Source organism: Podarcis liolepis (assembly GCF_965112155.1).
Source record: "Podarcis liolepis genome assembly, chromosome: 2".
In the NCBI taxonomy this organism is placed as follows: Eukaryota; Metazoa; Chordata; class Lepidosauria; order Squamata; family Lacertidae; genus Podarcis; species Podarcis liolepis.
The window spans coordinates 92467121-92491921 of record NC_139555.1 but is presented as its reverse complement, the minus strand read 5'-3'; the positions used below and the strand labels follow the sequence as shown (position 1 = coordinate 92491921).

Below are 24801 nucleotides of genomic sequence, written 5' to 3'. Positions count from 1 at the left end.
ATTTGTGCCTCTATTTGTGCCAAGATGGGTGTCACCCATCTTGTATTTGTGTCTCTGCCATGTTTGGGGACGGGGGATTGAGGTGATACAGAGGAATGTGTAGATTGTAGCAATAGTGCAAATAACCAAGGGCTAAAAGCAGGGGGAGGGAGCTAGGGAAATAATTCAGGCTTTCAGCTCTGGATGAAAAGATGTCTTGATTCCAGGTCCATCAGGAGATAGAAAGCTGTCCTGCCAAGTTAGAAACAATGCAAGGACAGTCCTGGGAAACAAGTTTTTTTAGAGTCCAGGTCAACCCAGGGCTTGGCACTGCTTGGTGACTGAAAATTGTATTGGAGTATTGTAGGCAGTAATCCTTCTGAATCCCAATTGCTGAGGAGGACAGGAGGGGACAATGCTGTTCCACTCAGGTCCTGGGCTTCCACAGATATCTAGTTGGCTACCATGAGAATAGGATATATTTATTTCATAAAATTTATATAGCGGTTGATCGGTAATCTCAAAGTCCTTTACAAAGGATACTGTACCAATTGGGTCTTTGGTGTGATCCAACAGTGCTCTTCTTCTTTCTTTCTTTTTTAATAAATAAATAAATAAATAAAAATTCCTTCCAGTAGCACCTTAGAGACCAACTAAGTTTGTTATCGGTATGAGCTTTCGTGTGCATGCACACTTCTTCAGATTTTAAGTAATTCTTCTTTTAAAAAACAACACACATGCATTTCAGTTTTTGGAGAGACTTACGGTAGGCAAAAGTCTTAGAGATATGGCTATTTTGTGAAAGATTTGTCAGTATCTTTTTTGAGATATATGCCGTAATAGGTGGTATCTGGGACTGAGTGTCTGGAGAAGTAATAGGGTGGATCTTATTAGGCTGCTGGGAATCTTCCTCTGGAGGCTGCCACTGACTGCGAAGCAGAACCAAGTGTGATGTTAGATGCTTGCCCAGGAGGCAAAGCCTATCTTGAAAAGGGAGCTTTATTGCTTTAGCTTTCTTACTCTTCCAGTGAAGCAGAGCTACTGTACACTACACCCTTAATGAATAACCTGCCCTGAAGACGTCTCTTACTGGTGCTTGAAAGCTATACAATTGCATTATTAGGAATTTTGCCCTGGGGTACAATTACATTATTGCAGTCATTAAAGATACTTCATCTCCATAATAATGGAAATCCTCTCTTGGAGGCATAACTGCATCAAAGTAAAGCTTAGAAACCTCACTCCAGAAGGTAAATTATGTATTGCCGTGGAATAAGATTCAGATATATATGTTAGAAATTCAACCTCATAAATAAAGAAAGCTCCCTGGCAGCCATTGATTCAGAAGTTCTGGGGTTTCAGGAATACCCAGTGCCTAGTATTTACTTTCAAGAGCATATCTTCCCATATGATGACATTTCTCAAACTTACGCAAACCCCTTTCCCAGCAATGATTTAAGGAATTTGGAACAATCCATGATCCAAAACCTACTTTCCTTCTAGCCCTGAACATCCAGTTTGCATATTTCCCATTGTTCTATTGGCACAATATCTCCCATCGTTCTACACACACACAAACACACACACACACACACACACACACACACACACACAAACACACCCCTACCTTAATTCTTTAGTCTCTTCCAAATTCTGACAACTTCACATGGCCTTTTAAAAATTAGTTCAAATTCAATCTTGTCAGCATGTGATCAGTGTTTTCAACAACATAGCTTACATATTTCACCTGTCTTGTATGTTTTTTATAAATTATATACATACACCCAAAATATCATATAATTGTGCTTAACACACTCTCTCTCTCACTTTTGGAAACCTTCATGGTGGTGCCCTCCATATGATGATACTAAGAACACATAGAATACCTGTGTTGGTGACCACTCCTCATCTTCCTCTGAATATACTTCCATTGCTGACCTTCTTCTATATTTTGCTTTCCTGCAAATTAAACCCACTTCTGCTCATCCTATTTTCAGCAGCTCTTATAAGGAATTCTTTCTTTTCTTTTTAAAATATATGGAAATTGTTGCTATGCCTGCCCTCTTAGAGGATCCATCTCTATAACCGCCAGGAAAGGAAGCTGGATGACAGGTAGCAATCGCCCTTTTAACTTTCAGAAGATTTTTCAGAAGATAAAGAGATTTAGAGCTATCTCTTTAGGACAAGTAGTCTGCACTTTGATTTATACACTGACTGCCTTTGTAAAGGGCTTATCTTCTAATGGGGTGCCTGAGGAATTTGAACTTTGTGAATTTTGATGCACACCTTCCAAATTGCAATGCCTTATGCACTTCCTGAATGTCCCAATGCAGCTGGTAGCGCAAAATGCATTTTAAAATGCAAAATTCAAATTTTGAGAGAAATTACGTTAGAACATATGAATTTAAATGCAAATATTTGTGCAGATTAACAACAAAAAACAACAAATATTAATGTACACATGTGACAGAACGGGCTTATGGATAAACATATGTGAACAGGACACAGATTGTAAAGACACCAAATCGCCCACCCTTGTTTTCAAAATGACTTCCGTGTGGCAAATTTAAACCAGTAAATCAATGATCATGCCAGATGATAACAATCTGCAGAAACCATTGCTAAAGCGGACTTAGTTTTAGATAAATTGTCTTTGGATAACTGCAGACAAGTGAAAAGTGCAGACAAGTCTTCATTTACAGAATGCCCATGCTAATTCTTGCCTCAACGTGGCTTTTCATCTCTTCCCTCGTTACATCATATAGTTTCTGTTCAGACCTACAGTGTCCTGTCAGGTATCTCTTTTGCCATCAGAAACCCTTGCTTCCTCTTCTGTAGGCCAATTTGTTTTCTTGAAACGACTGTTCAAAATACCCACTCAAAAGTATCTCGTTTCCTAGTGCTTCTCAGCCAGTGTCTCCTGCCAGATGTGTTAACGGGAGTTAAAAAAAAAGGTCTGAAAAATGTATTTCCCATTGTTATTGTTCATAGTCAGTTCTCACCCTACTAGTACTTGCCCTCTTTTGTATCACTGCTCAGTGTGCATATTGTTTTTTGTCTGACTTTGTTAAGGCCTTAAATGACCCCTATATTTGCAGCAAAGATTATAAAGGTATACTACTACTCATATAATAGCAACACCTGCAACAATACAAAGAAGGCCTACATCGTACCTTTGCGGTATGATTTGACCTAGATATTCTAGATGCTCTCAGTAGCTTCATGAGAATTCACTCGCCTCTCCCATTATACCGTAGTGCTGACATGCTTCATGGTATGTAAGTGCTGCTTTCTTGCATAGACCTGGACTGTTTTGAAACGAGACAAGTTACAAATGAAAACCTGAAGGCAACCATTCAGGGCTGACACCTCCTTTTATTCTCCTTCCATCTGCTTAGTTATTATAAGGCAATAGTACAAGTTGCTGATTTTGCCCCTTTAAAAGACAGAGAAGATTGAAAGAAGCACCTGCTATGAATCCATGGTATTTGAACTTCCAGGGCCGAATAATCCGCATCATAGAATAGCTCCCTTGGTCTGAATGTGTGGCTTACAGATCTAAGTCCACATGGCAACAATATCAAAATCAGTTTATCACGTTGTACACTTCTCCCCCCCCCCAAATAATGGGATTTTTGGGTAACCAGGACTATCATGATAACTATGCACATTATTTGTAAACATGACCATTTGAAGCTCCCTGAAAGGGCTAATCCATTAGGCAACCTAATGCAACATTCCCCAATCTGCAGCCCTCCAGATGTTTCAGATTAATTGTTCTGTGAAAGAAGACATCGATCAGAAAAAAATACATTATTTCTTCAGTTTAATCTATGCTAGTGGAATTATACTGACAGATGTTTCAAATGTAAAGTTTTGGAAGAGAGATACAGTCCCTAAAAGGATCGTTGCCCTATATGAATTCTCTTCTTTAAAAATGTAAGAGTTAGAATCATAGTATTTGTAGAGTTGGAATGGACCCGAGGTTCCCCTGCGATGCAGGAATATGCACATGGTCCATATGGTGAGCCACCACATTGGCGTTATCAGCACTATGCTCTAAATCAGGGGTCAGCAAACATTTTCAGCAGGGGGCTGGTCCACTGTCCCTCAGACCTTGGGGGGTGGACTATATTTTGGAGAAAAAAAATGAACAAATTCCTATGCCCCACAAATAAACCAGAGATGCATTTTAAATAAAAGCACACATTCTACTCATGTAAAAACACCAGGCAGGCCCCACAAATAACCCAGAGATGCAGTTTAAATAAAAATACATATTCTACTCATGTAAAAACACGCTGATTTCCAGACCGTCTGCGGGCCGGATTTAGAAGGCAATTGGGCTGGATCCAGCCCCCGAGCCTTAGTTTGCCTACCCATGCTCTAAATAACAGAGCTAACTGGCATTTCTTTGATAGTGCTATTTCTTTCAGGCACAGAAATGGTCAAATAACATGGATTTTCACCATTACATCCTGCCCTGATAAAGTGACTAATGGCACCATGTAAATAGCTGTCTGAAGTTTGAATTCGCCTTGCAGCATTTGAAATTGTTATTGGATAAAAAGTTTATGAAATGGTTCACTTTACCTTGTATTTAAATGGGAAATAACTTGAGTGCCACCTATTTTGACAATTTTAGACCAGGAACAAATTTAAACGTTCATAATTACTAGGTAGTAACCCCCATTGAATAGACTTGGTGTGCGGCCCGCGGGGGCATGGCACCCGGCGCAGTGGAGGGGTGCACGGCATGTGTCCAGGGGGCGGCTGCAATGGTACCCCCCTCCCCGAGGGTGCCGGGGGCGATCCACCCCCCCATTCCTCCGCAAGTGTCGGGAACTGGAAATATGAAAATGAAATGATGACCTGAGATCTGGGAGGAATCTTCCACAGCTATATGCCTACTCTGGTGCTTCATTCAGTACTAGCATAGATTTGAGGACTAAGGAGCAGCGACAGTCAGGCAAATATAGTAGTTGCCACAGTGCAAGATAAACGATATGGATGTTGCCAGGAAGCAAATTCTGATATTGCATAGTGACTGTGTTTTCTTAGGTATGTTCCTAAGAATATTACTGCATTAATTATAATATTATTATATTAATATTACTGCATTAATCTTTGCCAGGCAGTAGAATACCTGTGGTTCACATGCAAATGTCTTAACACGGTGTGAATAACACAGAAGTTCACGTGAACAAGTCTTACAAGTAGAAAGGAAAAGAGAATGTAAATCATAGGTATTTTGTGGAGATGTAGTTGTGAATTATTTTTTTCTGAGCTCTCTACTTCATTAGAACAAGAAGACAATCAATTTACATTCAAACCTTAGCTCTGAGAAGTTCACGTAATGAGTTTTAAATGCTAGGCAATAATTATATGCCTTAAGGAAAAGTATGTTAGGGAGGTGGAATGGTGGAAGAGACATTTCTAAAGACCTTTTCTAATTCTGCTCTTATGTTTTGGATGAACTTTTCATATGTATATGTTTTCCAGAGATTTAAAATGTCTCTCTAGATATTTAAGATCTGTGTAAATATCAATTACTAGTGAAGTGGGTAATTTGTTGTTTTACAATGAGCAGTTTTAGTTGAAACTAAGGAGGGGGGTAATCTTATTTTCTCAAAAGATTGTGCCTTTGGGCTTCTATTCAAATAGCATCAGCTAGAACAAATAAGCTGAGAGTGCATTTACTGCTTATGGTCTAATCTCACAAAATGGGCCTAAATGGGTTTCTGTCAGCACTTTATCCACGCAGAAAAGTCTGTATTATATTTTTCTCATTCTTAAAAGATATATATATATATTTAGTTGAGCTTCTGAGAGGTTTTAGTTGTATTGAGTATAAGTTCTTCTAATTACCTGCTGAAAGTACTTGTTTTCCAATGGCAAAGTTGTTAAAACACCCGTACAAAACTAGAATGTTGTTGCTTATGTGGCATCGTGTGTTTGTAGCCTTTCTTTATAACTCCAAAGAATGCAGTTGGCTTCTTTCTGCCTCCAGTTACAATTATCCCTGCATAGAAACAGGCATAATAATATCTCAATTCCCTAAGGTGTGACTCAGTCATTTATGGAATATTAATTGCACATCTGTAGAAATTGTTCTATTATTTTACGTTTTTAGAGTGCTTCTATTTCTTTTTTAAAAAACAACTCATACTTTTTGTAGTTTGCTTTTATCTTGTTATATGCCACTTTGACATTTTCAGGCAGTGATGTGGCTTTTAAAATAAACAAATAATCTCAATAGACTCCAGACAGAGATAATTCTGAGATCATGATACGAAATACACTTTCCCTTTGCGGCTGGCTGGCTGGGGGAATGAGTTTTTGGGTGAAAAGACATAGATATTGGATACTGGGATATAAATAAATAATGGCCACTTACCCAGTCTCTGGGTGGGAGGCAGTTGTGGCTTGTCATGGCAGAGCCTTGGCTCCAGAGACCAAAAGGTCTCTCCATCGTGCAGGCAGCTGTTGGGGATTTCCCCTGGCTGGCCACAAAGGAGGGTGGGATACTCCGCTGTCCCCTAGTTTTGCATTGGCCAGATGTCCCAGCTATATAGGCCTGCTGCGCCTGAGTTTGGAACCACAGTCGGCTGAAGAACAAAGAAGCAAATTTTCTAAAAGCTCGAGCAAAGAGGAGTGTCAAGGGACAACCAGGAAATAAAGAAATAGTGCTTAACTCAAAAGTAGGCTACTAAAATGTTATTTTATGTGTCCCACTTTATGACATAGATGTGCTTCTCTGCACATTTTTGAAGTGGAAGTGGTTTGAGAAGGGTGACAACTAAAATCTATGAAGAAGTGCAGTGCAACTTGGGGTAGCGCCATAGCTCAATGGGAGAGTAATCTGCTTTCTATGCAGAAGGTCCCAGGTTCTCAATTCTCAGGAGAGAGAACTCTCTCTCTGAAGTGATGGAGAGAGTTGGATGGGCCAATGTTCTGACTCACTGTAAGTCAGCTTCTTATTTTCCTATGTTCCTATGCGTGATCATGCCAGGATATTTTACAGCTTTGCTCCATTTCCCTTTATTTAATCTCCCAGACACAATTCAAAGTGTCAGCCATGACCTTTAAAGTCCTAAATGGCTTTGCTTAAGGACTCTCTCCCTTCGCAGTCATTAAGATTAACCAAAAAATAAAAATAAAAATGTTAATCCTCCTGTTGCCAAGTAAATGTGTCTCGCACAGGACTTTGTCCAAGTTGTAGCTCTATAGATATTGGTTTAGTCTTCAGAGTTCATGCCAATTCTGGCTGGCAAAGAGTATAACGATACCTTTAAGCTCCCTGTGTACACAGAGACTTCTAATCTCCCCAGTGTTGAAGTTTATAACCAGAAACACTGCTGTGGTTTATGACACTGATAGGTGGAGGTGTCATGCTAGGTAGTTTCCAGGGGTCTTGTTTGCAAAGCTCTGATCTCTGTTCCAGGCCGTTAGCAGCACTATGTCTCAAAATTACTGTTTTTCTGTCTCAGTTTCTGGAGAAAAGTGAAGGAAGAACCACGTAGATAAATCCTGTAGGGATAATGGCAACAATATCTACTTTGTAAGGTCTTGGCCTTATGGACTGTTGGACAAAGTTTGGACATGACAACAGTGGTCAATGAAAGGGCACTTAAAGAGTCAGTTTCCGCAAAATGAGTTTGTTCTCATTTGTACCTTGAATTGCCTAAACAAAGACAACAGGGCTGCTATATGTTCCCCACCCCTTAACAGTATTCACTTATTTTCCTTTGGGGTTCCCAGTGTCATTTGACCTGGGTTTTTTTTACCTTTGTTATCAGTAGCCTCTGAAAACAATATACCTGCAGTTAGTTGTTCCTCCTACGTAACCTAGAGATATTTTTATACAGGTTTGACCTCAATAATCTTGTAACTACAGGGAGATCATTAATAACTATAAATACTTCCCCTCAGCCCTTTCAAGATGATGTTCCATCAGTTTCACGCTTGCCTTGAAGACGTGAAATTGTACTTTAGGGGGAAAGTTCAAATGAAGATCAAGCATAGCGTTCCTGTGTACACAAATATTAATAAACACTATTATGGAGCATATTCGCTTGGACAACTCTTAACGCAAAAGAAGTAGCTGAAAGAAGTACACTTTTTAGTAGAACAAATTGTGCATTTTCTTTTCTGGTACTTCTTAGCATTTGTAACCTGCCCAAAACCTAGCGTGTGCCTATCTCAGACTTGGTTATAAGGTCCCTGGTGAGAATATTGGAAATAGGTTGTAGGCAGCAATTTGCTTCTTTGAATGAAGTACATTTAACATTCTGTATGAGATTAATATTAAGAATTAGCTATGAACTAGTGAGACGAAAAAATCTAATTGCCCATTTTTCAAATGCAATAGGCTAAATGCAGCTCAGTGTGATTGCCAATTATAAAGACCTCCTGAAGTTTCATTTTATTTTAACTTTGTTCTTCTCCTGTGGATGTGGTGCATTTCCCAGAGCCACCTTCCTTCCAATCACACAGGATTCCATCCACCTCTGAGTTTTCTAAGCAATTTACATCTTACAAAATTGAATCGCTCTTCCGAGTGATTGTGACTCACAGTTCCTAATTATACAAGGTCAGTTCTTCCCTTTAGATTGTCATTTATGATCATTCCTTGTGAAAGTGGATCCCCCTATAATAATTATATTTTTGTATCCTATTTCAAAATTAATCCCGTCCCTTTCTGAAATGGATGAAAAGTGTGTGTGTGAGTGAGTGTGTGAGTGTGTGTGTGTTTGGGGGAGGGGGTGTTCAGGAGAGGAAGGGCTTAATTCCAAAGCGAAGGCATAGCAAAATGTGCATGCTTCCTGATCGCCAGATATCACCATGGAAGGTGTTTTTTGTTTGCTTGCAGACATGGGAGCCACGTTTCAGTGTTGCACATAATAAGCCTATTCATTTCAAACCAGGACACTTGAAAATGAAGTAGAAGCTGCACACACATTTGTGCTCTTCCGACATAACTGGTAATATGTCAGTTCCAAAGTGAGGATCACTTGCTAAGTGGGTAAGAAGGTAGAACTGTGGCTAGAATTTGGGCTGCAGTCCTGTCTGTACCCGCATACCAAGGAATAAGCCCATTATCTCAATAGAACTCCTGTATAAATGTCTGGAATTGCTAGTCTGGAACTGCTGTATCTAACAGGCAAGCACACCTGTTGTAGTTGATAGCCCAGACACACCACCATTTGCCCTGATGGGACTCAAGGCAGAGTGGAGATGAAAATGAGAATGGCTAAGGTTGTGCATGTGATGTCAGACCGTCACATCAGGCCGCCTCAATCTTCTTGAGAAGGTGGCACCTCTGCCTGTGAGTGCAATGGGACTCAGAGAAGGGCCTCCCCTCCAAGATCCCAAAACACAGGCAGATTTGTAGGAGGGAATATGGTCTTTCCCTTCTGGACCCTTGATGCAGGGGATTTCCGTAAGAAGGAAGATTCCTGACTGGAAAGTCATGGCTGCCTCTCTTGGAGTTGATATGAATAATCTACATAAAGGTAAAGGGACCCTTGACCATTAGGTCCAGTCGTGACCGACTCTGGGGTTGCGGTGCTCATCTCACTTTACTGGCCGAGGGAGCCAGCGTACAGCTTCCGGGTCATGTGGCCAGCATGACTAAGCCGCTTCTGGCGAACCAGAGCAGCTCACGGAAACGCCGTTTACCTTCCCACCGGAGCGGTACCTATTTATCTACTTGCACTTTGATGTGCTTTCAAACTGCTAGGTTGGCAGGAGCAGGGAGCGAGCAATGGGAGCTCACCCCGTTGCGGGGATTCGAACCGCCGACCTTCTGATCAGCAAGTTCTAGGCTCTGTGGTTTAACCCAAAGTGCCACCCATGTCCCTAATAATCTACATAATCACTTCTTAAACTTTGTACTGTGTATCATTGTTTAGTGTTGCTTTCCGAGGGGTGGGGGAGTGGTTGGCTAGTACATTTTCTTGCCTTTCAGTTACGACATGAGATTCTGCTTGAAGTTTAAAATCCAGATCTTTCTGCACTAAGGTTCATGCATAGAGTGAAGTAAAGGGGGAGGCTATGCTTAAGTAGCAGCTGCAGCAGAATGCAGACAAGAGTTCAGTTTAAGTTCTCCATGTTCTGAAAATATTTTTGCTGTTTTTTTTATTATCAGTCATTTCTACGGATTTTAGAATCAGTTGTGTGTAAGTCAGTAAAGTGCAGCTGGTTCCATGACAGACCTATATACTTCTTCAGAGACCCAATTACTTTAAATGGGGGGGAAAAGTTAGATGGGATAAACTTAAGACAGGCATAGGCAGACTCGGCCCTTCAGATGTTTTGGAACTACAACTCCCATTATCCCTAGCTAACAGGACCAGTGGTCAGGGAGGATGGGAGTTGTAGTCCCAAAACATCTGGAGAGCCGAGTTTGCCTATGCCTGACTTAGGACAAGCATGCCCTGAAATACTTTCAGGTGCCAAGATGTTACATGTGGGGTAGTATTTAATATTACTCAGATACATTAATTTCAATGGGTATACTCTGATTAAAACTAAGCTGAATACCACCCACTATTTCCCCTGATAATTGATGACATTGTGTAGTATCATCATCATTATGTAATACGGATAGATACCACATTTGAATTCAGCCTGTATTGATTTCATGTGCTGGGCACTATGTACCTAATCCAGTGTTGGAAAGCACGAGTACAATTCTTGCGCACAGGTAATATTTAAAGTGAACAAAAGGCTTAGATTTATTACTCCCTAAATCACTGGTAATTTCTTTATAATAATTAGAATTGCATCTTTCATTCTCCACTTCCCTTAAATATTTGTCATTATAAAGCATTTACTTTCATTCAAGATTAATCTCTTGAGCAAAAAAGTTTCATCAGCTCCTGCAGACGTATTAGTCATTAGAGCATATTACCTGGTTGATTTCACAGCTGTCTCCAGATTGTTTGCCAGTCACTGAATCAGCTTCTCTGGTAGAAAAAAAAAATAACTGTCCATTATCTGTAAAGACTGCACGAAATGATCTGTTAAACATTGGCATTTCCCCATATTATGCTTATGTGTCTTTTAAAAGAAACAGCAAATGGTATCAGTGGTAAACAGCTGTAAAGACCATTATATCGGCAAGTACCGCTAAACTGTGTTTTCTCTCAGAATACAGATTTTTTATTGGTAGATACTCAGTGCACCCCCTTTTCAACATCTTGTTATATAAGCTGTTGCCGAAAAGCTTATAGATGACATTTCTTTAACTTTTTGCTCTAAGATACCTTGCTACCCATGAAAGAAAACATTAAGAAGCTTTCATGGGATTTTTTTTTTTAAATGCTTAGCTAAGCATGAAATATTTCTGACTTGTATGCTTAATCAACAATCAGAATCTGTAAGATCTGCTTGCAGCTAGCAAATTGATGTGTTCATAATATCAAGTAGGTAGCAGCATAATTTATTATGTTGCTGATATTTAGCTTCAGCACAATAATGCTTCCTTCTGGAGATGTAGGCCTCAGGTGTCCTTCCAGATGTTGTTAGATATACAAATAATAGTAATAAAAATAAGCCACCATCAGTTCACATTGCAGATACAGTGACCATCAGTACACAAATCTTAAATTAATATAAGTTATATGAACATATAAGTTAATATAAGTATGTAACTTATAAGTTAATATAATATAATATAACTTATATTAACATATAAGTTAATATAAGTCCTCCAGACGTCCAAATAGGTATCCACACACAATTGATGCCTGTATGAAACATGTTTGAATGTAACCACGGTCCCCAGACCATTGTTTAATAGACGGTGGGTATTTATTGAGGCTCGAAGTATAAGAGACCATATACCATATGGTATAAGCCATATACCAATTTCTAGGTTTCTCTCCCCGCAAAATAAAAACCCCAGGCATCTGCCATTCTCCTTCCAGCAGGAACCTGAATTGTTTGCGGGTTCATAAGGGAGAGATAGAGGGAATAAAAATGAGAATGCCCTGTTCAGATCCAGCTTTCTTCTAGCCTCTCACTCTCATCTGTAGTTTGCTAGTTGCATTGAATTTCCTCCACCATTACCTATGAGAAAGTACCATTCTCAGGGGAGGGAGGAGAATGAATTGGATGAGCTCTCCCTCCCCGCTTTCCCTCTGCAAAGTAGAATGGGCAATTTCACTGAAGAAAACCGTTTGTGTGAGTTAAATGTGATGTATCTGCTTCTAAGCCACCCCAAAGTTCTATAAATTCTGTATATCTCTCTCCATCGCCCTTGGGTCTGAGTCACCAGGCTGCTGTCATTAGATGTTAGGAACATCTATCCAAGTACATGTGTTCCGAATTCAGATGACAGAAATAAGACTATTTCTAATCTGGTTGAAGGCTAATTTACAAGATTGCAGACTTACATGATATAGCTCTGATGTTGGCAGAAGAATACCCATTAGCTTTTATCAGTCCAGGTGACAACAGATGTTGCACTTACTAACATATGCAGTGCTATCACACAGAGCTAATTTTTATAAGGGATGCTTACTTTTATAACTTACGAAGGAAGTAGCATTTACAAATGATTTCAGAACTAATTTGCACATTTATAGCACAATTATTTTTTGCACTATTATAAATATGGTGTTTGAATGGTGCTTCAATTTACCGGTATTTGTTAAAATAATTTTACCTCATTTATTTATTTATTTATTTATTTAGACAAATTCTTAACCTCCCCTTCACCATACGAAACCAAGGTGGGTTGCAACGACATAATATACTGTACAGTTATAAAAAGCAGATGAAACAGTCAGTTATAAAATACGGTAAAACTGTTGCAGACAGAACAGAACAATATAAAGCCAGCAAAACTCCCACAAAATTCTCAAAGAGTAAAGAGGTGAGTCTTTAGCTTATGGAGAAAGCTATAGGATGGAGATGCTAGACTGTGGAGCAGGTGCTGCTTGCTTTTTGATATAATAGATCTTCAAGCTGGATTGCAAACCTTGTATCCAAAAACAGTAATAAATTAAGGGTTGCCTTAATCAACTAACTTCTACTAGGAGAGAGCTCCACAGTTTTGGTGCTGCTGTCAATATGGTTCTGTTCTAGGTTATCTGATGGCTGTGGAACCCAGAGCAGAAGCTCTAAGAAGATCTTTAAATCAATGCTAGAGTTATGTTGTTTGACTTGTTGCATGCACAAAATGAGATCTGCTTACACAGATTTCTGTTCCACCTGCATGTCCCTGCACCCCCTAAACCTGCTCCAGAGTGTTGGAGGAACCTCCATATTGGGTTTAGGGGTGCACAGGGGGCACCCAAGTGGGGAGGAGAGGGGGGAAAGTCTCACTGTGTGAGCAGACCTCATTCCTTACAAGCATACCCCACTTATCACTACATCAAATTCTACCCTATACCTCCCATCATTCCTGACCTTTGATCACCTGGAGGGCCACATATAGCCCACCCCTGTCTTAAATTACAGATACTCATATATGAATAAAGGCAATTCTTAAGATACCCTAGGCCCAGATGGTTTTGTTGGAACCATGGGATGGAAAGCCAGTTGGACATGCCCCAGCTGGAGCGTCTCCCTTCTGGCCTTGCCGCTGCGGAGATCCATCAGTCATCCTCCTCTGATGTGCGTCTGCGACTCATGCTATTGTGCATGAGCACACGTTACTCAGCAGAATAAACACACAACAGATCTGGTTCCAGGCTTGGATACTAGGCTACGTTTATTGTACATAAATCAGGACAAAGAAAACATGGCTTCTCTCCTTGTCGTTCTTCTCGGAGAGAGAGAACACAAAACCTATACAGAGCGGATGTACCGCTCATGAGACTCTAACAATTTGTGCTGGAATGTAAACAGACATGTGACATGTAACAATCCCACACATCTGCAGCGCGGGAGGAATGGAATTCCCAACAGGTTTAGGACTTTAAACATCAAACCTGATTTAGGCCCAGAAACCAATTTGAAGCCAATGAACTTTTTTTCAAAACTAACATACGTTCCCTGTGGTTGACCCCGATCAAAGCTCAGGTGGCCACCTTATGAACCAGTTGTAGCTTCTGATAACTTTCTAAAGGAGCGTTACATAGAGTTGTGTCTTGTGCAACCACAGTATTTGAGCAACAGGAGATTCCAAGGATGCCTGCACTTACTGAGGGTTCAGTTTCCTTGGAACAAAGATCAAAGTAGACCAGCAGCAAAGCATATGCCTGCGCTGCCCAGGGCAGATGCACACCCAAGGGCACACCCAAGGGCGGGGGGAGGGTGCCCTCTCAGGTACCACAGTCCAGGGGAGGAGAGGGGTGGGGAAGCTGCTGCCCACTCTCCTTGACTGGGTGAAACCTAATAGATAGATAGATAGATAGATTCTTTATTGTCATTACACTAGTGCAACATTGCACCAGTGCAACGAAATTGGATGCCATCCCTTAAAAACAACAAAAGCAAAACAACAGCAACAACCAAACAAACCACCTTCCAACCACACCCACACCCACATCCATCAAACTCCCAGGTCTCACTATCGAGTTACAGCATTCAGCAAGGCCACAGCTCTTGGATAGAAACTATTTTTCAGTCTATTTGTCCTTGACTTGATGTTTCTATACCTCCTGCCAGAAGGCAGTAGTGCAAACAGACTGTATCCCGGGTGAGATGGATCCTGCAGGATGTTGTTTGCTTTCCTAAGGCAACGGGAACCGTACAGTTCTTCCAAAGGTGGGAGAGGGTGCCCAATAATCCTTTGGGCTGTGGTTATGACCTTCTGGAGCACCTTCCTCTCCCTAGCTGTACAACTGGAGAACCAAGCACAAATACAGTATGTAAGTATGCTCTCTATGGAGCCTCGGTAGAAGGACACCAGCAGTCTCTCACTCAGATTGTTCTTTTTTAAAAGTCTGAGGAAATAAATTCTCTGCTGGGCCTTCTTCACCAGAGCAGTGGTATTTGCGCTCCAAGTCATGCCCTGATCCATAGTCACTCCCAAAAACCTGAATTCCGCCACCCTCTCCACCCGTTCCCCGTTGATATACAAGGGCTGAATGTCTGCCTTTTTTTCCCTGTAATCCACCACCAATTCCTTGGTCTTGGCCGTATTAAGAGCCAGATTGTTTTCTCCGCACCAAACACAGAGCCGCTCCACCTCGTCCCGATAGGCGGACTCATCCCCTCCTGAAATGAGCCCCACCACCATAGTATCATCCTTGACTGGGTGAAACCTAATCTGGCGGTGGAGCTGCTGCAGCCAGGCATGCCTCGCCACAGCCAAAGAGAGCTGCTCTCTGCCGTCAGGCAGATGTGATCCAGTGGTGGAGCTGCTGCGGCCGGGCGTGAGGTGCACTGCGGCCAAGGAGGTTGGGCGGCGGCATTGCCACCCGTTCTCCTGCTCTTCTCCCCTGGGTCAGTCCTGACTCGGGGGTGGAGCTGCGACCAGGCATGAGCACACAGCCAAGGCTCAGCTCCTTCTCGCTCGGAACCAGGCTCCGATGAAGGAGCCTGTTTGTGCCCCCTCACAAAATTGCCTCTGGGGCCACAGTCCCCATGGACCCCCTCCATGCTATGCCTCTGATGGAGACTGTGCTGTGTATGTATAGATACATATACATACAACTTCAGCTCACAGTATTAACACTTCAACATATCTTGTTTTTCTATTGAGTTTCCAAGGAGGCCCCAACCTCACAGCCTCGGGTCTAGCACAGAGCAGACATGTCTCTGTGTATCCAACTTCTAGCATCAGTCCAGTTCATACACACAACTCGGCTATACCGTGCCCTACACCTTGGCTGTTCCATCCTAGGATGATGTGGCATCCAGCCAGATGAGATGAGAAATGGCCAACCCATTTGTCTCTATGACAATGGAGCTTGCTCTTTTAAGATGTGTATGATGGGTGTTTAGCTGAGTTGCTAATTGCTGAGTCTGGCTAACACCCCAGAGGACAGGATCACACTTCAAAATGACCTTGACAGATTAGAGAACTGGGCAAAAACAAACAGGGAGAAATGTAAAGTATTGCACTTGGGCAAAAAAAATGAGAGGCACAAATACAAGATGGGTGACACCTGGCTTGAGAGCAGTACATGTGAAAAGGATCTAGGAGTCTTGGTTGACCACAAACTTGACATGAGCCAACAGTGTGACGCGGCAGCTAAAAAAGCCAATGCAATTCTGGGCTGCCTCAATAGGAGTATAGCATCTAGATCAAGAGAAGTAAAAGTGCCACTGTATTCTGCTCTAGTCAGACCTCACCTGGAGTACTGTGTCCAGTTCTGGGCACCACAGTTCAAGAAGGACACTGACAAACTGGAACGTGTCCAGAGGAGGGCAACCAAAATGGTCAAAGGCCTGGAAACGATGTCTTATGAGGAACAGCTAAGGGAGCTGGGCATGTTTAGCCTGGAGAAGAGGAGGTTAAGAGGTGATATGATAGCCATGTTCAAATATATAAAAGGATGTCACATAGAGGAGGGAGAAAGGTTGTTTTCTGCTGCTCCAGAGAAGCGGACACGGAGCAATGGATCCAAACTACAAGAAAGAAGATTCCACCTAAACATTAGGAAGAACTTCCTGACAGTAAGAGCTGTTTGACAGTGGAATTTGCTGCCAAGGAGTGTGGTGGAGTCTCCTACTTTGGAGGTCTTTAAGCAGAGGCTTGACAACCATATGTCAGGAGTGCTCTGATGGTGCTTCCTGCTTGGCAGGGGGTTGGACTCGATGGCCCTTGTGGTCTCTTCCAACTCTATGCTTCTATGATTCTAATGGCCATTAACAGGCTTGACTGGTTCAGCAAACGTCCTCCTATAGATTCTAGCCTCCCATATACAGGTTTGGCAGGGAGTGACAGGTATCACTGAAACTGACCACCACCACCACCACCCAAACCAGGCATCTGCAACCTTTAAGACAAAAAGAGCCACTTGGACCGAAGAAAAAAAACCTGGGAGCCGCAAAACCATTGCGACATTTAAAACAGTGGGGAGTGTCGGGGCACACAATGCGCCTCCTCCCCTCGCTAGTATCCGCCCCGGAGCCGCGGCAAAGGTGTAAAAGAGCCACATGCGGCTCCGGAGCCGCGGGTTGCTGACCCCTGACCCAAACCCATAACCATATGTTAAAGTAGTCCAAGTCTGAATGTCACCAAAGAATGCCTAACTGTGGATAGACCCTTCCTTGTCTACAAGAAAAGACTAGCTGTCGCTCAGGTGGCTTTGTGTTCTTCAAAAAAAAACCACCTTATTATATACTTAAGGCTTTTTCTTTTTAACATTCTGCTGGTAGCTGCACACTCACAGTAAATAGGTCAAAGTAAAATTTTCAAAAGTGAATCATAGGTCAAAGACAAGCAAGAATAGATCAAAGTCAATTTAAGTTTAAAAGCACGGCGTGAAAGTCGTCTTTATAGATCTATGGAAGTTTATGGGTGAAGTGAATTACTGACCCAACTTTAGGATTGCTTTATTAAGTCATTTGTGTAGATACTTATGGATGATAAATCCTAACGCCAAGTCATCTTACCATTTACGTTACTGACTGACCAACCTGTACAGATGCTTTGTGTATTCCATTTTGCAAATGGCAAAACAGAAAGTGATGAACCATCAACAAATGCTTTCATGCATTACATTTTTCAAAGACGAAAACAGTTCCTTTGCTCAGCAGCCTAAAGGAAGTGTTTTTGAAGTGTTTATGTTTTTAAAATTGAAACCAATCATAATTATACGAAGTCAGATTCAGCAACACAGATCTCTAGAACTGAGGTGCCCGCCAGTTTTTGAAGGCTTAGACATAAAAAGCTTTACTTTTAATAAAAGAGTGTTTCCATTTATCTCTAAACTCAGATGCGTTCTTCATCTCTGTGGGTCTGTTCACAGCAAAGATCAACAGCTGCTGTATGTTGCAGATAATGTAATACATGGAAGATAAGATGACCTATCTCTATAGGGACGTAGCAATGCCTTTTATCACCTTTATTTTTTCCCAGTGTAAAATTATCTCTTGCTCTCCTTTTGCTGATAAAAACTTACAGTATGACTAAAAAGCATCCCAGCTATAGCTCATTTGTGATAGCCCAAGTGGTATTAGCAGATTTACATCTTTAGTTTATATCAAGTATTGTCAAAATTCACAGATATTAGCAGACAATATTCAATAGAGATTAATGACTAACGTAAGTAAACAACACATTTTGACTCTGGAGCCTGGATAAGCTTTATTATATTTCATTCAAAAGGAAAAGGTTTTCTGATGGCTATTTTGCATATTACAATAATACAATGACAACCAAATGCCCAATCAATTAAGGCATTTGCTTTCTTCCACATCAGCTAAGGTTGAAAATCACTCTACCAATAAGTTACTTAACTAAAAAGCCAGGCTGCTGATTTAGGCTGCCATCCTATACAGTGGTACCTCTGGTTACGAACCTAATTCGTTCCTAACCCGAAACTGTTCTTAACTTGAGGCACGCTTTCGCTAATGGGGCCTTCCACTGCCGCTGTGCCACCAGCACGTGATTTCCGTTCTCACCCTGGGGCAAAGTTCACAACCAGGAGCACCTACTTCTGGGTTAGCGGAGCTCGTTACCCAAAACACTCATAAGGAGGACGGTACGTAACCCGAGGTTCCACTGTACATTTATCTGGAAGTAAACCCCACTGAACTCAGTATAGGATTGCACCGCAAAACGGTAAAGTTTTCCCCATACAAAGCACTACTATTAATCCAACTTCAGAAAATACAGCTAAAAACTGCCATCCTCAGCACATGTACTTGAAAGGAAGTGTCATAGACAAATAAGCCACTTTTCATTTATAACCTTGTTTGTACTTAATCCTATGATGTACATCTATAGATGCCCCACTTTTGTATCAAACATTATAAACCTAGATTAGAGTCCTGGACGAACAATGCACACATTAAAACATTTACAAGAATGGTAGACACATAAGCACGAGTTGATAGAAATAAAAAGTAGCTTATAATGGGTAAAATTGTGGGAGCTCCCACTGCGCTCCAGAGGCTTTGCGTTGCTATCGCTGAAGCCAAGGAGCCTGCATTCGCTCCATAAGACCCACACACATTTCCCCTTAATTTTTGGAGGGGAAAATGTGCATCTTATAGAGCGAAAAATATGGTATCTACTTTCACTGGTGTACTTTCGAACTGCTCGGTTGGCAGGGGCTGGGACAGAGCAACGGGAGCTCACTCCGTTGCGGGAATTCAAACCGCCAACCTTTCAATCGGCAAGCCCAAGAGGCTCAGTGGTTTAGACCACAGCGCCACCCGTGTCCAGTGGGTATTCTTTATTAGTTGATATACTGCTTGCATGCCAAAACCCAAGGGTGTTAACATGTCATCCATGCACAGCTGACATTGGAACCCCATTAAAGGAAGCGTGTGTGTGTGTGTGAGTGTGAATTACTTAAATTAATAAACACTTTCTGATGACTGGAAGGGTATTTACAAAAACGTAGGTGTTAAATGGAGCCTTAGAACGATCATCTCTTCAAGAAGCAATGGATTTTAGAAGTTGGTGCATGCAAGCTAAGCTGTAACATAGACTTATATAGTCTAAAAACAAAGTATGTGATTTTCATCTACACTGTTATTTTATTGAATTGCTCAATTAGTTCTGGTTCATTATTAGCTGGTTCATATTACCAGTTGACTAACAATGTATTCTGTGTACTCAGAGGTAAATGTGCATAGGGTTATAGTTGAACACTTCCTTTATCTGATGAGAACCCTATTTTTATTTAAACCAGCATAGTATTGTACCATCTTTGGATAAAATTTGCAGCACACTTTTGCTCAGCAAACCCCGTTCATCCATTAGGACCAGTTTGAGATTATCCAACAAACTCTGACCCACTGAAATTCCTTATGTAATCTGTCAGCTGAAACATATTTGATTCTCAGTAAGATGGAAAATGCTTAATTTGTTTGAACTTCTCACCTTCAAACAAAATGTTTCCCATAATGCCACTTGGCATGGCTGATTAAAGCACATTGTCTTTCAACCCAATTAGCAATTCAGTAGACTCAAAGGGCCTTTCCCCCTGTTTTAACATTTACAAAGGAAATTTTTGAGGCAACACAAACAAGTGCAAGTCATTCCTATTTCCTGAACACCCTTTTAACAAATTTCAAAGTGCTAGAATAATTACTTATGTTAACATCTGCCCCAACAGCTTCAAAATATAAGTATGGCTTTAAAAAGAAAAAGAAAAAAAGGCACCTTCAGCAGAAACGAATGGTTAGATTAGTTGCCCTGAATCCCTTTCATCAGTGAGTCACAGTTCAAAGAGGAAAATTAAGGCTCTGGTATATTTATTTTAACAAAAACCTGCAGCTGTCTTAAGCAGGTATTTGTCAGTTTTATTGCAAATCCTTTGGATGAAATGAAGAAGATTACTGAAAGGAATGGTGGTTCTAGAATTTGGTTGCTCAGATTCATGAAACGATTTGGTTGCCTGTTCATAGTTTTAATATCTGCCACAAGATACCTCCTGACATCCACTTGCTATAGAGAGCTAGCTTCACACCTCAAGTTCACAGATGCAAGCAGCACAGATTTGTATTCTGTAAAGTAATGCTAACCCCTTGAGGCTCAGAGAGCTGATACCAGAATTACCAGCATCACTTCCTTGGAATTGGAAATCCTCAAATCCTTTCAAGTGATCAGCAGCCTAACATTACACTACAAAGTAAAAAACGCAGAAAATGCAAGGACGTTTGGGTGCTGGAGAAAAAGACAAGCCAGGAAGTATTTAAAATAAAACCTGGGTAAAACAAGATTATTATTTTTTGACAGATGTCATCAAAATGCTGAAGTTTGGATAGTGTTTATTTCCTTATTTATTTCAAGTATTTGTATGCCACTTTTTATCAACAAATCATTTACATATTGATTCATCTCACTACATGTAAGAGAGTGCCATTTATGTTCATGCAGCTCATTCTTCAGTCACTATACTGATGTGTTATGTCCAAAACACCCATGGCTGTGATTGTGCATGTCAGTGGAACTTGTAGAACTCTGTGGTTGAGAGTAATGGAGATTGTGCAGCAGTAGTCTTTGGTTATTGTTCTCTTCAGGCAAGTGTAAAACAAAATAAACTTATTCTAATTTAAGCAATCTGTGTGTGTATGTGTATGAATTAGGGGCTTTTGTCCCTGCTTGTATTGCTCACCCCCCCATCCCCCTCACACCTCTGCTTATAGGGTAGAAAAAGCATGCCTTCAGTTTCCCTCTAAGAAGTTGGAGGTTTGAAGGAGGTGAGGGGCGTTCTGTCTCCTTCATTCTCACCACCACCACTATCTTTTTCCAAAGCTTCCTTGACTCTGCTGGATGCCCATGTTCTTGGCCTTCCTGATCTGCGCTATACACTCCAGATGAGCTTATAATAATTGTGTTTTCAAACAAATCCCAAGCATTTCGGAGCAATCTGACGTTCTTGGCTTTGCCTTTCAGCTTCCTTTTTACCAACCCCCTCATGTGTTCGAGTTTTCTTGGGCGTTGGCCATTTACATGTACATCTGGTTTAATAGTGATATGGTCACTGCTCCCAATTGACTTGACAACACTTTCTTCTTGCACTGGGCCCTGGGCACCACTCAGTCTTAGGTCCAGGGACACTGAGAACTCATGGAATTTGTCTCCGTTGGAATAATGTATTTCTGCCTCCTTAATAGTCTCTCAAGTCAACTTCTATTGTAACTTGCAGTGGTTTATCAAGTGTTTGTATTCATAGAATCATAGAGTTGGAAGGAACCCAATAGTCATCCAGTCCAACCCCCTGAGATGTAAATAATAAATGTTGAGTGTTGCAATACCTCCTCCTCCTCCTCTTCTTCTTCTTCTTCTTCTTCTTCTTCTTCTTCTTCTTCTTCACCTGCATCTCTCCATTGTTTTTCAGACACACTATTTTGGAAGATGGAACTCTGAAGATTACCAATGTTACTAAAGCTGATGCAGGAAGCTACACGTGTATAGCAACAAATCATTTTGGGGCAGCCAGCAGCACTGGAAACCTGGTGGTAAAAGGTAACACATTTCTCCCGACACATTTCTGATTCTTCAGTTCTAATGGGGCAGATATCTTCTGTTTTAGATCTTGTGAATTTTTAAATATGAAGCATCTGTTGCTGTAAAAAAGTGCAATTTAGGCCAGAATCTAAGGCCACTTCTCTGGGAGAAAACCCCATTGAACTCATTGGAACTTGCTACTGAGTAATCAAGAACAAATAGAATATGTTCATTGACCAACACTATACAGATAAAATAAAAAGTCAAGGTAACCTCTGAAATAAATATGCATCTTTTGCATACATAAACCAGCTTTAAAACAATAACATAGCCCAATAGGCAATATATTCATTTCCAAACTGATATATTCATCAACAAACTGATTACATGTGACCTTCGGGTATAGGGCAGTATAGAAATAATAATAATAATAATAATAATAATAATAATAATAATAATAATATAGTAATAATAATGTGGATATACAAATCAGTTAAATGAAGTGACATGGTACCGCATGAAACAAACATTGTCCAAAGCCAATATCTGCAGCCAGATGTGTTTAGACTAACAGTTTTTCATTGGCAGATAAGACTTCGAGAACACCAAATTTAGCATGAATCCAAGCTATATGGATTATTGCACTGGTCAAGAAAGATGTGACTAAGTGTAGGTCCTTGTTCCTTTCTTCTGCCTTTAAGATACAGAGGTGAGCATTGGATAAAGTATCTGGTATTTTCTTAGATTATGTTGAGCATTTGTTGTTGTTTAGTCTTTTAGTCGTGTCTCACTCTTCGTGACGCCATGGACCAGAGCAACACTATGTTGAGCATAGTGTTTCATAAATAGTTTATTTTGACACACTTGCCCCCCAAATGTGAAGAAAATCAGGCTTTAATTTTAATGAATCTCCAGCAAACCATATCATTCTTGTATATTCAGCACAGTCTGGGCAGCGCTATACCATTGATAAACATGAAAATGTTTTCTTTAAGGCTGGTACTCATTAATATTTTTGGTATATTACTGAATAATCGTGTTCATTCTCTTGGTTGGATAGTGAGGTTTAAGCCTGATGGACCTTTTTCCTGTTTTCATATGTTGGTTGAATACGGGTCGGTTTGATTTTAGAGAGGGGTGGGTATATGTTACTGATTAGGATTTTTCTGGATTGGGTTGGTCAGGGAAGTTTCAAATGAGGTATCTGAGTGTAGTATTTCATACTTATTTACGGTTTGCTCAGTAGTATGTCTGAGTTGAAAAAGTTGGAGTTTTGTATATATGACAGTCACAGTCTGATAGACTTGATACTGCTGCTCATTCATAGGTCAATGAACAAGGCTAAGTAGGTCTCTCCCTTGCCATGATGTTCTTTGTGGGGGTGAGGGGGTGCAGCACGGGACACCTGACTGGCATGGCTCACCTGACTGGTGGCGGATGCAAGAATGTCTCCCTTCCACTCTGAAGACCTACATAAATAGCAATCAGAGCAGATGGTTCTTTCATGCAGAGAGAATCTGCAGCACCCTCCAGGTGCTCAATCTCTGTACAATGGATGGAGCCAGGGTGGTTACCCCATGGCCATAGTGATCTTCCTGGAAGGAAAAAGGTACTTTAAGAAAAAATCACCATGAACAGAATGTAAGAGTTTACAATTTATGTTTTTACCATTTATAATTAGCTGCTGTACTGAAATGTACATGTAAACATAGGCAACAGAATCTTCGAGGGGTGGGTATGATTGTAGTGTTTTCTATATGCTTCCCTAAAGCAAAACCCTAGCGCTCACACTTGTTGCTGAGCTAATTAAGCTTTCCCCTTGAAATTAACATATCCAAGTGTGAAATTTCTTTTTGACCCTATATTGCTGAAATGAAAAATGAGCCAGATTTTTCACATTCAAAATCACTAATGCATAATTCTAATTTTAGCAGCAAAGCTTAGTTTGGCCCTTCAAAATTCCCCTGTATTGTCTGAAGTAGGAAACTTGAAAGGATTGCATTGTTTTATTGCTATTATTGAGTTCAGAGTCACATACTCTACATGCCTATATTTACTTTGTAGATTTTTTAATTCTTATTCTATTATAGTTTAACTACCTTTTAACTGTTATGCTTTATATGTTTTTAGCTTTCTGTATTTTACCCGTGTTGTTTTAATTTGTATAAGCTGCCTTGAGTCCCAGCCTAGAAAAAAGCAGGATATATTAAAAAAAACAATAACAATAGTGCAGGGATGAGAAATCTCTGGCCCAAGAGACACATTTGGTCCATGGCCCTGGTCATTTCCCATGCACACCTGCTGTCCTTGGTAAGCATCATGCACTACTCTCCTGGGGTAGATTGGCAAGGAAATATGGCAAATCCAAACCTTTGCTATACCAACAAATTCAGGTCACACAATTAAAGTTGATTTGCAACTCATGTGCAGCAAACCTGTTTCCTCAAAATCAGATTTTTTCGCAATAGGTAAAGTGTGGGATAACATGTTTTGTTTTGTTGTTTTGTTTTGTTGTTTTGCATTATGTCATTAACCTCCCCACAAAGAAATCAGAGTGAATGCTCAGTGAATAGGTGTTGTTGCCTAACCCCCTGCAAACCAGTCAGGATGAATGCTCAATAAAGAAGTCATCCGGAAGTATAGACTGTTGCTGTCATGTGTTAAGAAACAGCGAAAGAGGACTAAGGGCTGGTGCCCAGTCTCAGTCTGGCTTAGATTCAGCAAACATATTCTATCATGTGCCTTCAGCTTCTGGGCACATCTATCCACATGCGTGCTTATTTAGCACT

General features: G+C 40.8%; 1 protein-coding gene and 1 long non-coding RNA gene across 16 annotated transcripts in view; one reads left to right on the top strand and one right to left on the bottom strand.

Annotated features, from left to right (window-relative positions):
- The window catches only part of LOC310701096 (contactin-4), a 497831-nt gene that overhangs the window by 414114 nt on the left and 58916 nt on the right, over positions 1–24801 (top strand). For all 15 annotated transcript variants that reach the window (XM_083491346.1, XM_083491357.1, XM_083491358.1 and 12 more), the window contains one exon: positions 21903–22030. In XM_083491346.1, coding sequence (XP_083347472.1) covers positions 21903–22030 — 128 coding nt within the window. The remainder of the gene's footprint in view (positions 1–21902; positions 22031–24801) is intronic.
- On the bottom strand, positions 1875–10949 carry LOC310702244. Its single transcript, XR_014523396.1, has 3 exons — positions 10895–10949; positions 3153–3287; positions 1875–1938 (listed from the first exon to the last, which is right to left on the bottom strand). It is a non-coding gene; the product is annotated as an uncharacterized lncRNA (long non-coding RNA).